This window comes from Anopheles moucheti, chromosome 2 (genome assembly GCF_943734755.1).
Source record: "Anopheles moucheti chromosome 2, idAnoMoucSN_F20_07, whole genome shotgun sequence".
NCBI classification, from domain to species: domain Eukaryota; kingdom Metazoa; phylum Arthropoda; class Insecta; order Diptera; family Culicidae; genus Anopheles; species Anopheles moucheti.
Genome location: NC_069140.1, coordinates 2,438,466 through 2,452,689, shown reverse-complemented (window position 1 = coordinate 2,452,689; position 14,224 = coordinate 2,438,466). Strand labels below are relative to the sequence as shown.

Sequence of the window (14,224 nt, the reverse complement as noted above, 5' to 3'; positions counted from 1 at the left end):
ATAGCTCAAGTTGGTAACTTGTGCGTTGTTTTGGCTGTTATGCCATATGAATATATTACAGAAAAAGTCATTTCGTCAAGAATATGACCAATAGGGGCAAATGGAACAATATTATAAAAGAATGTTTGCAATCCTGCAGACCCGGTGGAAGAGATACCGACCTCCGTGTCTATCTATGCTTCTATTACAAGTCATGTGCTGTTGGTCACGATGTTAACCATAATTTTATTTTCATTCAATATTTACTTCCACCGTACACCGTTCACAATAACAGAAAAAAATAAAAATGAATGCAAAATATCGAAATTAAAATTATCTGACCAGATATATTTAAAACGTAGATCATTATTTGATGTAATAAGTTTGTTAACACGTGGCCCACATTTCGCGGGTTGTGTGTTCTGTTCTGGATAAACTACCGCTTGGTAAGACCTGACTATTTGGCCTATCTGGCAAACCAATATATGGCAGAGTCTATCTCGCTGGTCGTGACACCATAAAGCATATGCTAGTTCTATTTATTATGGTCCATCTGGGTTTCTTCTTATGACGCAACCAAATACATTGCCTTTTCTAGAATGCATTATTAAGAATCTTGCGAATGTTCCTCGGCAACTTCTTCCTCAATGTAGTTGCACATAGCAGCGGCCATCATGCTATCCAGTATAGATTGGGTTGACTGCATTTGTTCGGATTGTTCGTAATATTCCCCTGAGGGCAGCACCTGCTCGACATCGTCTTCTTCTGATGTAGCTTCCTGCCCGTAGGCTTCGTTTGACGACACTACCTCTTCTTCGCAATTTTCAACCGATCCAGGCTGATCTTGGTTTTCATTCGATTGCATCGAGTCTTCAACGTAGTGTGCTCCCATAGATGCCTCATCTTCGTCATTATCCGACACTGGTACGTCTTCTGCAATATGCTGCTCGTGTTCCGTGTAGGAGTAGACTTCCTCCACTATTTGCTCAGCTTCTGCCTCTTCGGATGCTTCGTCGACACCACCATGCAGCTCGTGTTCCGTGTAGGAGTAGCTTTCTTCTACAGCTTGCTCTGATTCTGCATCTTGTGATGCTTCGTTTACAATAGGTTGCTCGTGTTCTGAATAAGAGAAGGTTTCATCTACTGCTTGCTCCGGTTCTGCCTCTTCTGACGTCTCGGGCACAACATTCTGCTCGTGTTCCGGGTAGGAAGAGACTTCTTTTACAGCCTTTTGCCCCTCTATTGACTCTTCATTTGCAATTTTCTGCTCGTGTTCCGGATTGGAAACGTGTTCGTCTACTACTTGCTCCGCTTCAACGGTTTCTTCAGCCTCACTGCTATGCATATCTGAAGCTTCGATGCCACTATTGTCTTCTGTCGCGGTATCTTGCCTTTCCAATGATTTTGCCATTTTTTCCTCGGAATTGTCTGCAACAAAGCTTTCTGCTCTTTGCCTGTTTGCTCCCGCCTCTGTATCTACCGTTGTACTTTCAGATGGATATGCTTCATTTGCTGAAGCCGGCTGTCTCTCCATCATTATATTACCATCTGTAACTCCCACAGCTGCCTGATGGTGCATGGCCATCATTTCTGGCGTATATCCACCACCGGAAACCATTGCCATGGCATAGGCTGCAGCATTCGGATCAAGCGCACCTGCAGCCACCATTTGCTGGTGGTGGTGCATTATTGCCGCCGCGTCCGTGGCGGAATGCATTGTACCGTACATCATATTGTCTAACGGTTGATTCTGCGACTCATCTTCCACATAATGCATCTCCGCCGGTACAACCCCATGACCCATGGTCATCATGGCACCAGTTGCTGCCATGTACGCTGCCGAATGCATACCATATTCGAGTGCGTACTGCTGGTTATACATATCGATCGCTTCCGGGACAATCATGTGCGGTTGATCATGGTCCATCATCATGGGTACGCCCATACCCGGCATCATAGATCCTTGCTCGTGCGGATTAGGCACTATTTCTGGTGGTTTGGCGGCGGCTGCTGCTGCTGCAGCTGCTGCGGCTGCTTCCTTCGCAATCACATCCGCGCGCTTCGGCTTATCGCCACCATCGTAAATGATGTCGAGTGCTTCCTGAAAATCTTTCGGTAGTGGAACTTGCCCATCTGCTGTGACGTATGCGTCGGGATCTTGTTCGGTGTTTTCAAGAGGTGGCTCGGAAATGATCTCCTCCTGACTCACCACATTATCTTCTCCCATCTGCTCTTCCACACTGGCTACATCCATGTCTTGGGGTGTTACTGTTTCTCCCATTTGAAGTTCCGCGTACTGGTAAGCATCCGTTCCTTGTGCTATTTGGGAGTCGTATACACCTTCTTGAACCGGCATCATCATCATAGCTGTCGCGGTTGTTTCATTCCCATCGCCTGCAGCGACCATAGGGGCACTAGTTGAATCGTTAACGTTTGAAGTAGCCAATTCACCTTGTTGCTCCACAACAGCATCACTGCTCTCTTCGGCGTTTGGTGCTGCTGCAGCTGCTGCCGCTGCCGCTTCTTCCTTTTTAGCATTTTCCGCTTGCTGCTTTTTAAATACAGGCATGCGACCAATAAAGGGAAGCTTCTTCTGTAACGTTCCTTTCTCACCAATGTTTTCTTTAATAGAACCGCTAGACGAAGATTTGATCTTCTTGCTAGACGAACCCCCGTCATCGGAACGGCCAACTGTCTTGCCTTGGGCTTTCGAACTCTTTTTGTCCATTTTAACCGGTTTCGGTTGCGGAGGAAAATTTACAACAGGTTTTTCGATCACTCGATGGCTTCCACGGCTTGATCGGGACCAGCTACGCGATCGAGAACGCGGTGTACGCGAGCGAGAGTACGATCGTCGACGGAATCGACGTCCCGCGCCGCTTCCGCTGCGGCTTCTACGCCCCCTCGAACGGCTACGTCGTCGATCGCGGCGATCACGATAATCGCGGTAATCGTATCTTCTACCCCGGTCGCGATCACGTCCACCGTAACGGTCTGGACTCGTATCTCGTCGATCCCAGCGATCGCGACGGTCAACGCTTCGCTTATCTCTGTCACGATCCCGATCCCGGTCGCGGTCTCTTTCTCGTTCCTCGTCGCGTCCACTGCGCTTTTTATCTTCCACCTCCAAGCTAGAGGAGTTGGGAGCTACTTGTGGAAAATTCGATGCAGGTGGCGGAGGTGCCGATGAGGCAGAGGATAATCCTTTGGATGAGGCCAGTTTTCTTTCCTGTGCCGGATGCACAACGGTCCACTTGCCTGCACAATGAGAAAACAGAAAGCGCCATAAGTATCACCATTCTACAGTGGAAACCATCGCCATTAACGTACCTAAATTTTGGTCTCCTTTTGCTCCACTACCAAGCCCCGCCGTACCGTCATCGTTAGCATTAGGTTTAGACGCTGCGGCAGCAACTGCAGCAACGGCGGCCGCTACCTCTCTAGCATTCATCTCTTTCGAGTTCAAAATATTGCGCATGGCTGCATGGATTGGATTTTCTTCCTTTGTACTTCCCTTGCTGCCTTTATCGGAACCTGACTCGGAGTCCGAATCGGACGAATCCGAACTGCTGCTCGACGACGAAGAGGAACTGGACGAAGCAGCTGCACGTTTCCTTTTCTTTGTTCGTTTCTTTTTCTTCTTTTCCTTACGGTCTTCCTTACGAGACTTCTTCTTCTTAGCCTTTTTAGAAGTGCTTGACGTCGAACCTTGCTGCTCAACCTTGGCCACGGATGGCCGGTTGCTGTCGACCGCCAGGGAGGGTGCATTATGATCTTGGTTGGAGCTTTTTGGTAGAATGTGGAAAGATGAGGAACCATCGAGCAGTTTGTTCGTTTGTGTACCAGAAGCAGCAAGCCGAAGCTCTTCCGCTGTGGGTGGTGGCGGTGGAGCAGGAATATCTCCATCACCTCCTTGATTTGCTTCTCCGTGCTCTTCAAATGCTGTTTGTCGATCCGCCATCCAGTTCATCTCGTAGTTTTTATGACCGTTGATATATTTCTGCAGAGTATAGAATGGTACGATATAATGAATGTATTTTCCTAGCGTCACAGTAAATCCATTAACATTTTGGACTATTCAAAAACTAACTTACACCATACGCATCAGCATGGTTTTGCGATTTTAAATGCCAAGATGCACAGTGAAGATCTCCCATCCAATAGTTGCACAGCTTGCAGAACCATGCCGTAGCTGGAATGAAAAATTCTAAACCACGTATCGGTACCCTTTTGGTCGGCGCATCTGCATTAAGCATATTATCGTTCGTGTCCAGCTGTGCGCGCCATGGTGCTATCTTCAGCTTTTGCTCTTCGGTCGAGCCTTCGTCAATGATCGTCCGGCTTTGGTGCTGTTCCGAGTGCAAATGCGCCAGATATTCTCGCGCTGTTTTCGGGAACACGTTGCAACCAGAGCACCAGTGCAGTTCAGAATCATAATGCACGTAGTTGTAGGGGGATTTTTTTGTTTTGACTTCGGCGTGATCAGCTGGCCTATAAAACCAAATAGATGAAAACCATCAAATTTCTGAGCGAAACAAATGTTACCAAACTGGCATACTTCTGATCTGAAGGTTTGCGTTTTCCGCGCATACTCTCCAGAACTTCATTCTTAAGTCGTTCCGGAGATAGTGACTCCGACCTCGCACCATCAAGCGTTTTACCAGCACCATCCGCACGTGGTGAACGTGATGGGTTGCGGTATGTGCGACGGTTTGCATCGCCACCATCACTTTCGCGGATGCCAGCAGTGGGTGATGTTGCGTCCGGAATGGTAAGTAACGGTGGAATTGTGCCGGGTAACAGCATGCCAGGCGGTGGTGACGGTGTCCTGTCTTTTGTTATGATACAGTCCAGCATGTCGATAACGTTTTCGATCGTTTTGAGCTTGTCCTGTATTTGAGACTGCACGTTTTTTATCCGACGTGTGAATGGAGAAGAACAAAAAGGGGAGAGAGGCAAAGAAAAAATCCAGATCAATACGGACCGAGGTTCAAATGGCTAGCAGTTGGAGAAGTTTTATGTAGCGTTTGAAACCTTTCTTTAATCCGACTCTTAATGCAAAGCAGAACACGATGTATTGTAGTATTGGAGATCGGTCGGACGTAACGGATGACCAATTTAGGCCTCACTTCTGAACAGACGCCCTGTGTCCTGTGTTGGAGAGGTGCGGACGGACGCTTGTGCGATCTTTGAGCCACTAGGAACACCGGAATCGTAAACCGGGCGACCGAAGACCCATAAAGGAAAGAAGTGTGTTGGTAAAGATGTAAAGGGGGAGGTTTTCCTTATCGGGTTGTGAGCCGAACAGCTAAAACTAGTCACCCAAAAGTGAGTCATACAAACGGTACAGTCGGACAGTGGTTGGCGATAGAAGCGTTGGGAAGGATGATAATGATGAATGATGATAACACACGTTACGCTATGGTCCTCTAGAGGGTCTCAAAGTCCGCACACGATCCAGGTAATCCAGCCAGCAGGGAGAAATAGCTCCATAGCTTACAAACTACTTTACAAACTGTGCGGACCCGATGCAATCGGGCAGGAGCAAGCATATTCTGAAGCGGTAAATTCTAAGGACAACGGAAGAAACAAACGTTCACCCGGTAGCTCTTCTCTTACGCTAGCGATTCGCTTGGCCCACTGCTTTACCGCTTCAAAATACATCCTACTCTTACAGAGAGCCGATCATTACAAATGTACAGGTTTTGACAATCTTGTTATCCTACGACAGCATCGCCGTGCGTTCGCTAGTCTCGACCTTTTGCTGTCCACCAGCATAAAAGGGAGCGATAAGGCAGGCGGCCGAGGGTTCGTCCCTCTCCGTTCACGCGTGTGTGATTCGTTCCTGTGTGCAGTATGTTCGTCCCTGTTGCTATTTGCAATCACATTCATCTCTCACAATCATCAATTAAAGGCTGTGGGAAAAGTGGAGAAATAGAGAAAACTATCGTCCAAATGCAACGGCACGCGGCCGTCAATGGGATTCTATTGTTTAAACGGAGGTTCTGGTGAGATGTCTGAATGGGTGGGTGTTCATGTGTGTGAGTGTGGTTTTAAAGTGAGCATCGTGAAATGTATCTTGTTGCTTATACTATCTTTTTTGTTTTCAGAAACTTCTTACATTACTACAACGGTCAGCAATCGAAGATGAGAAACCGTCGTGTATGCTCGCATAGTTCGTTCTTGCGTATCTTTCACTTGATGGTAAACTCACCTGCAGTTTGTCATTTTCATTAATAAAAACGTTCGTTGTCGGTGAGGGTGGTTCACGCCCGGAGCAGAGATCTGACCGTTGTTCTTTGAGCGTTTTCAGCTCACGCTTCAGTGCACCAGCACGCTGTTTGTAATCGTCGCGTTGTTTTTTCATTGCCGCACGCTGATTCAGCAGCTCTAACGTGACGGCCGCTATACAGTTGTTGAAAGGGAATAATGTTGTAGCAACGCTGTGTCGTGTATTTGGATTCAGAAATCATACCCTCGCGTTTGCGTTTTTCCTCCTCCGTTTCCTGGACAACCGGTTGCATCGGAGCATGAGCCCACTCGGTTGGCACGCCTGTCCCCATCATCATTGTTTGCGATGGATCCATCATCGATCCGGTGCCATACCCGCCGGAAACCATGCCGTAATCATACGCACTGTATCCACCCATGTAGCTTCCGTCATTGCCGTACGCACCATAGAAGGAAGGGTCATACATCGTTCCCGGCATCATGTAAGAACCAACCCCTTGATTGCCAACCATCATGCCCATCTGCATTCCGCCACTATCCACGACGTTTCTGGTACCCATACCGGGCGAACGGCTACGGCGTCGTCCATGCCCATGTCGGCGCATCGGTGGACCACGGTCGTGTGATCTGCGTCTCGGGCGATACATGGGCGGACTGCGTGAACGCTTTCTGTTAGAAGAACTACCGCCGTGTCGCCGGCGATAATTTGGACTTCTCGAATGGCTACGCCGCTTGTCCGTACGGCTAGCGCTACGGCTCCGTGTACGAGAACGAGACTTGCGGTCACTTTTCTTTTTGGAACCTGCCGGAAAGCAATTATAGGCATGTGAGCCACCTTTGCCGAAAGGGAGTGATAAACAAATGGGAGCACTTACTTTTCTCCGCCGGTGATCTGCGGCTTTTATCGTCGTCTATTTTCTCCATCCTGACGCACTAGAACCGGTGTACAGAAAGAAGGGAATAACACAAAAGTACTTTTTGTCGTAAATGCGTTATTCGTTCACAAAATTGGTGAAAAGTCTACACACTGAGGGGTTTCTTGCTCTTCTTGCGCGTTGCTGATGCAATCAAGGTCTATACATATCAGGTAAATTGACAGCTCTGCAAGAAAGTGGCGGGGTGGCTTATGACGTTTGGTTGAGTTTATTATTTGAATTTCGGATAAAAAGTGCCTAAATTATTGTTTATTAAAATTCTATAACACCATGTTATTATCAGTGCAACGAAGCAAGCCACTGTATTCTGCATTCTTCAATGCCATGGTGCATTCTTTTCGGATGCAAACATGTTGGTGAAAGAATCGAGTAGTAATAACGCGTTTCAAAGATGACTATCGGATTGCTCTATGTTGCTGTTATTTTAAGCAAATAAGTCTCTTCATTATTATTAGCGTAATGCATGAGATTTAAAAAAAGCTTTCAGTCATCAATATTCGACTCAATTAGGGAATTTTACCCGGAGTCATACAGTTTCCGTCTGGATAACGCTTCTGGAAGGAATTGATCAATTCTGGATCCACCAAACGAATTCCGTCAAGCTGGTTGCCAAGAGTGATCCTGAAGCGAAACAGATGAAATCCATTTAAAATTCCCTTTTCCCCTCCGAACTGAAGGCATTTTGCTGTTAAACTTACCAATTCGGTTGCACATTGTGCGGTCGACCAAATAGTTCAATCTTACGCGTTCCAGGGCTCAGGCGTTCGATGATCCCATAAATTTCGTCTGGTTTGTGGCTGGTTGCCCTTACTTCGGCTACGATTACGTCGCAGTCAAGTCCACGGTTCAAATTCGGAGGATTTCCTTTCATACCGACCAAACAATGCTCCTTGCCGTGGTTCAACCAATGTCCCGTGCGTCCCGTTCGTATGATGCGTTGCAGTTGATTCGTTTTCACCCAGATCAGTTCATCGACTCTCTCGTAGCCCCATAGTTTTAGACATTCACGACCCAGCTCCATGGCGCGACCAGTGACCCAGAGAAAGATAAGCCCGTCGTCCTGCAGTGCGGGTACACCGAGTTGACGCATCTCATCATCCGACATCGTTCCGTACGGTAGCTCCATGTGAATATCCCAGGGAGGATCGGCCATTACTACCGCAAACTTTCCCAGCACGGTCATATCGAGAAACCGCAGGTCACACTGGATCCATTGCGGAGGATAAAGCGTCGCACAGGCATCCACCGCATGGCGTTTTTGTCCAGCGACGCGTTCATCGGTCGGTTCCAATTTTGCCGGTACGATATTCGGTGTCTGACCCACGTACGTATCCACCTCGTAGTGCACATATTTACACGTGTCCATATGAAAGCAAGTGTTCAGAAAACTACAATCGCCTAACGTTTCATCGGTGTGGTTTTGAATGATTTTTTTGAAATGCAACTTATTGCATTGGTATTTCGATTTTGTGATTGGAATTTCCACCGATGCTTCGCTTGCTACCGTTTCAGATGAGACCGATTCGTCTTTAATGTCCACGTCCACTACAATCGATTCTTTCTGACTGGTCTCTTCATCCGTGGTGATAATAACATCATCCTCTTCGTTTTTACACTCGCCACTATTCTCATCGTCCGTACTGTTGGTCGTTTTTTTATCCATACCTTCCTTCATGTCTGCTTCCAACGATCGCATACATTCGATACGTGTGCCATGGGGGCAGAACTCCATCACCTGAGCGCCACCCTGCGATTTGAACTTTTCCGCCAAAGAACGCTCTTTGGCTGTTGGCTTGGAAAGCAGCTCCAAGATTTCTTCACCCACCTTTTTGCTCTGTTTCTCCCTGGTCGATGGCAACGAAAGCAGGGACATAATATCCGATGCTTTACAGGCCAGCGAAGCATCAACTGCATTGCCTTTCCTTCCTTCGTCCTTTGTACCGGTTACATTGGTTCGGGCCACTTTGCCACCTCCACCGGACAGTTTCTCTTCCTTCGTACTTTCCGCTTTCCGTTTCGTTGCGTCTCGTTCAACCGAGACCGCCGGCCCATGGTTCATAGCCATGTCATTGTGCAGCGCTTGTAGATTTATATGCTCAGCGGATATCACTTCATAGCCGACTGTTCCACCAATACTGACTTCCTTTATGTTGATCAACTTCTGTCCGGCTAGCTTATGAAGGTAGTATGCGATAGAGTCCCGCAGAACGGCTTTCTGCACGTGCTTCTCGACGCGCTCCGCAATCTGGGCGGAATTGGTCGGCAATATTAAACTTTCGTCGGCCAACACCTGCACCAAATACTTCTCCACTTCCGCATCGATGTCTATTCAGAACGGAAAATGAGCCACATTTAGAAACTGAACAAGAATGTATGAATATCAACAGGATGCCCTCCCATTTGTGTAAAACCTATTCAAAATAACCATCGCTAATCAATCCCAGCATTTCGTGTACTTGAAACTTGTGCGCAAATGAGTGTGTATTAATGTAAAACCGCACAATTACACTACAATACTTCGGTCTGTATAACAACAGAGATCCGCTTTACCCGCACTTCCAGTTTGATCCAGTTTGATTGTAGTCAGAAGAAGTTTACCCTTATCCTCGGTCAGGTTGTTGCTCGATTCGATTTTTATCAGTCCAACCACGGCACCTGGCCCACCAGGACTGCTGGTGCCCAGCAAATCTTGTCTTTCCTTTTTACGCTTCTCTAACTTTTCGCGTAAGCTGTTACGCTTCACCTTTACAGCCTGTATTTCCTCCCAGGAGGACATGTTCGAGTGGTGTAAATCTGTAACACTTTTTCACTAAATGTGTCTAAAATTACGATTTCGCTTGCAGGAGTAAAGAAAGCAATTGAGAACGCTTGTTATGCTGTCTAGAGAAACAACACCACGAAAACAAACATTGCTGCGAAGAGATGCCACATCACAGTAGGGCCTGCATCGGTCACGAGAAATGACAGTTGATCCATTATTTGCCAAGATCAACATATCTTTTAACTCACAGCATGAATTACACAGATCCGCATCAGGGAAAGTAATCCTGAAACATAATAAATTCATCCCACTGCGGTGTTTTATGTATGAGTTCTGCACAGTGGAGTGGCGGGAAAAAACCACTTCGTATATCATTACTCCCGAAGTTTGCTCATATTAATTAAAGGAAGCAGAAGTTCATCTTCTCAACGGTGGTTTAATTATTATTCCAATCATTTCCAAACAAGGAGCGAACGGTGGATCGTATTTGGTTACAGAAGCGAAACCAACACACTGCTCCTACAAAATATGACGCACCCCTGGCGGGAAACTCCCTTCGAAAACAACATCTAATAACCAAAAATAATATCGGTGATGAATTTTCACGTGCGTTAGTGATGTGGGAAGCCGTGATTTTGTTTACCGATTTCTGTTACAATTTTTTGCAACCCACATCGGTTTTGTAGGATTACATCCAAATCACCACGTCACACATTCGGTTCGGGCGGGTATCATACGGTTCAAATATGTTTTTCCTGCTTTCGGTTCATTCAGAAATAATCATCTCCCTGCCGTTTTTCATGTTGGCGAATGAGAAGAGATTTATAGATTTCACTGTAAATATTTACGTGTCTTCGCCGTGATCCAGTTTTGGCAAAGATTCCACACTCGGCTTTTAATGTGGACTGCATTCCTTACATTCCAGAGATTTTGAGTCAGGTTTTTTCGTCGTGAAATGTTTAACAATGTTCCAAATGTAGAATTTTTATCTTCAGTTTCAAAAACCAAACCACAGCTGAACTTTTTATTGTGCATTAGCTACGGTGAGGTTTGCTGATGTGGTACCAAGAAAAATCAATTTCGTGTCACATTTGTGCAGCGACATAATATTTACTTTCGGATGAAATTTTATTACCGAGTTCAAAGCCATATAACTAAAAGTATCGCCATCAAATTTGAACTATTTTGAGAGGTTGTTACCACCATCGATGCAAGAGCAACGGACACACAAGTGAAACGTTAAGTTAATGGCTTTTGGAGAGGGGGTAATGAAGGTCAGGAATGTGGTGGAAATGTTTGCAAAATTTGATCTGAGGACACACGAGGATTAAATTTCAGACATTGATAAGTTGATTGTTTCGGGAAATACCAACAATCACCATTCCAAAAACACGCATATTGCAACATATAGCAAACACAAATGTAAAAAAAGCCAACGTGAAAGATGAAGTACATAAAAATTTGGACCATTTCATAACGTACAAGTGAGCCGGAAAGTAGATAAAAATAACATTGGAACTTGACCCGACCCTCTGCTGCATGGTGATGTTAAACCGCAGGCAAAGTGATGGCAAAAGAAGCTTAACAAGCAAAACAGATTTCTTCCATCGACCACAGCACCTGTTACACCATCAACCCGGGCCAGGAACGTAGCAGGAATAACCGGGATAATGTACACTGACCTGCTGCTTATACGCAGCGAACTTCAAAACGATCTTCCGCAGGATGGGAAACCATGAAACCCGAAAGGTAAGAATGCAGCAAAACTTTTAACATGCACAAATAACACGGAAAGTAGCTTTTGAAAATGTAGACGCGATTAATCAACAAAACGGGCACGGGCACGGGAATGCAATTTACTGAAACAGACAAATAAAAACGGAACGATCCGTAACCAAACGCAAAAATACATGCCGTACGTGCGTTCCCCGTTTGGTGTTGCGACGTGATTAAGTCGAACAACTGTTTCCGGCCGCAGGCCAAATAAATTCAATGTCTGTTTTGAGGTGCGCCAACTTTTGGGATCATCACTCAGCGTATGGTTCGAGGATCGAGAATTTGGTCATGTAAATTATTTCTAAGTAATGTTTCATTCGGCTGCAACATGCGATACTAACGAGGATATTAGTAACGGATCAACTACCTGTTAATGAAATAGAATGAGCTGATATAAAGTGTATGTGTGTGAGAGAGAAGAAAAAGAGTGTTGCATCAGTAATGCGTTTCTAGTGATGGTGATACATGCAAGCACACTGTTGAGGTTAGATTTATTCCTGACGCCATTTTAAACGTTCAAAACGTGTAGCACGTTTTATTGCGTCTAAACGTCTGTCTATGGCCCATGTTGCATGGTCGTTTAAACGCCTAACCGATGGTTTATGCACCATTTACTTATGTGCTGTTTTTTCGCCAATCGGTTGACCTAGTTTCAAGCTGTTCTCGGGCTCCATAAATCACCCAAAATACAGACGCGGACAGAAGGGTTCAGATGTCTGTTCGATAATGAACGGGTTGCGGTGAATGTTTAAGTAAATGAGTTAAGTCACAAACAGTTGCTGTTGTGTCGGAAGCAATTAAAATTAATCGAACCCCGTTAAAAGTCTTCTACTTCGATCGGAGCATGATTGAAGATTGTTGAGACACACAGTGAGCTGAGCCGATCTTCAAAGAATCTTCCTTTCCTTGTTCTCCATCTCCATTGGCGCCGCGTTGGCCACATAATCTTACAGGCACGTTACATGCAATGTCGCCGGAAGTGGTTAATTATGGACGCAGCGCGCCTGTTGACAAATCTGTGAAACAGCTCAACACTCGCTTCATGGACACATTCCTGTTTGGCGACAAGTCGTCGATGCGGAGACGTCTCCGCATAAGCCCATCTGCTGCAGGTGTTCCAAACAGGGGGTACGAGCGGGCGGGGTTGGAAAATGGGAAATTCGCGGAAGAAAAGTAAACAAACATACGAAACTGATCCACTCGAACGATGAACGGTGGCCACTTGAAATGTTTCCCCACGCTACACATAGATATATGGAACCCCACCCGAGAGCTAGATTGTGCCTGTGCGGGGGTCATGACACTGCATCTAACATCACAGTTTCGCCGAATACAATTCTAGAATTTCCCGAACGTATGCCGAGTGTGTAGCACCAGCTACAGTCAATCATCCGACACGGGAGCCATATAATCATACGCAAATCTACGAATGCCATTCGCTCTCGCGCCGATCGCCGACTGGCGCCAGCTGAAGTGGCCGTGGTAGATTAATGGTAAGCGTTGGGGCGAAAATGATCCCTCGCCACCCGCACATTCTCGGGCGGGTCGCGGAAAGTCCCCGAAAAATCGTCAGCCACTGGAACGAATGATACACCCCATCCCACATTCCAACGGTGCGGATTAATATGTCCACATGGCCTCAATAGTGAAACACGGTACACTTTGTTCCTGCAACCGGCCGGGGCTGGATTTTCGACGGTGATGTTGATCGGGGTATATATTTTTTTTGGTTTTATTTGGATGTTATTTTTATTTCGCTTAACGACGGTATAGCGCCAGACGCCAGCGTTGTTGAGCGACGCTATATTCGGCTTTCGATGAGATACTGAAGCCAAAACCTGTTGCTGTTAAGCGATACCAGCTGAATTTTTAAAATGTGTAATGTGTTTTATGCCATTTTTTGCTATGCCTAAGGTGACTCTTCCTTTCTTCTTGGCGTAGCACGACTTAGCATGTCATATGCTTGCCATTTTTAGCTTACTAGACTAATTTTACCACGTAGCAGATCCTTGCATCAGGATATTGATCCGGATGGGATTCTGGACCGGTCCTGTCGTGTGAAGACGTGTGTGTGTGATTGTGATGAAGTGACGGTGTTGATGCATCCGCCAGAAGGGATTATGGATTGGCTCACGACGGCGTTCGACCATAAGCAGTTTAGAGGACCATTGCAGTAGGCCAAGATCGCTAATCGCGAATCAGAGCGAATTCCGAAATGGAAAATCGAGCATTGATCAGTAAATTTATAGGCAAAGCAGGCCCAATCATATCTGGCAATGTGGCTACTTTGTGGACGACGGTTATGATGCAAGTTTTTCCCGCAACTCGATCATCCCAGATCGTATCCTTTTATGGTCAAATCAATCGCCTTTCGTCATTCGTCATTCGGGTAAATATCGTCGACGGAAGCAGTCGACGATCCAAATGACGTACGACGCGAATGTGCCGATTGGGTAAATAAATCGCTATTCCGATTTTCCTAAACACACACGCACACAACCTCCGGGCTGCTGTCGTTGAAAGATGTACGGTTTTCCGGCAC

General features: G+C 46.2%; 2 protein-coding genes across 3 annotated transcripts; both read right to left on the bottom strand.

Moving 5' to 3' along the window:
- Positions 1-205: 205 nt before the first annotated feature.
- Positions 206-7,234, bottom strand: LOC128309895 (zinc finger matrin-type protein CG9776-like). 2 transcript variants are annotated; one of them, XM_053046392.1, is made up of 7 exons: positions 7,086-7,234; positions 6,455-7,012; positions 6,194-6,384; positions 4,538-4,881; positions 4,074-4,470; positions 3,310-3,979; positions 206-3,237 (listed from the first exon to the last, which is right to left on the bottom strand). In XM_053046392.1, exons 1-7 carry the CDS (start codon positions 7,132-7,134, stop codon positions 587-589), a joined length of 4,860 nt encoding a protein of 1,619 aa, XP_052902352.1. In that variant the 5' UTR covers positions 7,135-7,234; the 3' UTR covers positions 206-586. The 2 variants fall into 2 exon arrangements, with proteins under 2 accessions (XP_052902352.1, XP_052902353.1); XM_053046393.1 differs by lacking the exons at positions 6,194-6,384; positions 6,455-7,012; positions 7,086-7,234 and adding an exon at positions 5,014-6,042.
- Positions 7,235-7,556: 322 nt separating this feature from the next.
- Positions 7,557-10,061, bottom strand: LOC128310444 (N6-adenosine-methyltransferase MT-A70-like protein). The gene is made up of 3 exons (XM_053047087.1): positions 9,696-10,061; positions 7,844-9,470; positions 7,557-7,766 (listed from the first exon to the last, which is right to left on the bottom strand). The coding sequence occupies exons 1-3, from the start codon at positions 9,919-9,921 to the stop codon at positions 7,652-7,654; spliced, it is 1,968 nt and encodes a 655-aa protein (XP_052903047.1). The 5' UTR covers positions 9,922-10,061; the 3' UTR covers positions 7,557-7,651.
- Positions 10,062-14,224: the final 4,163 nt, after the last annotated feature.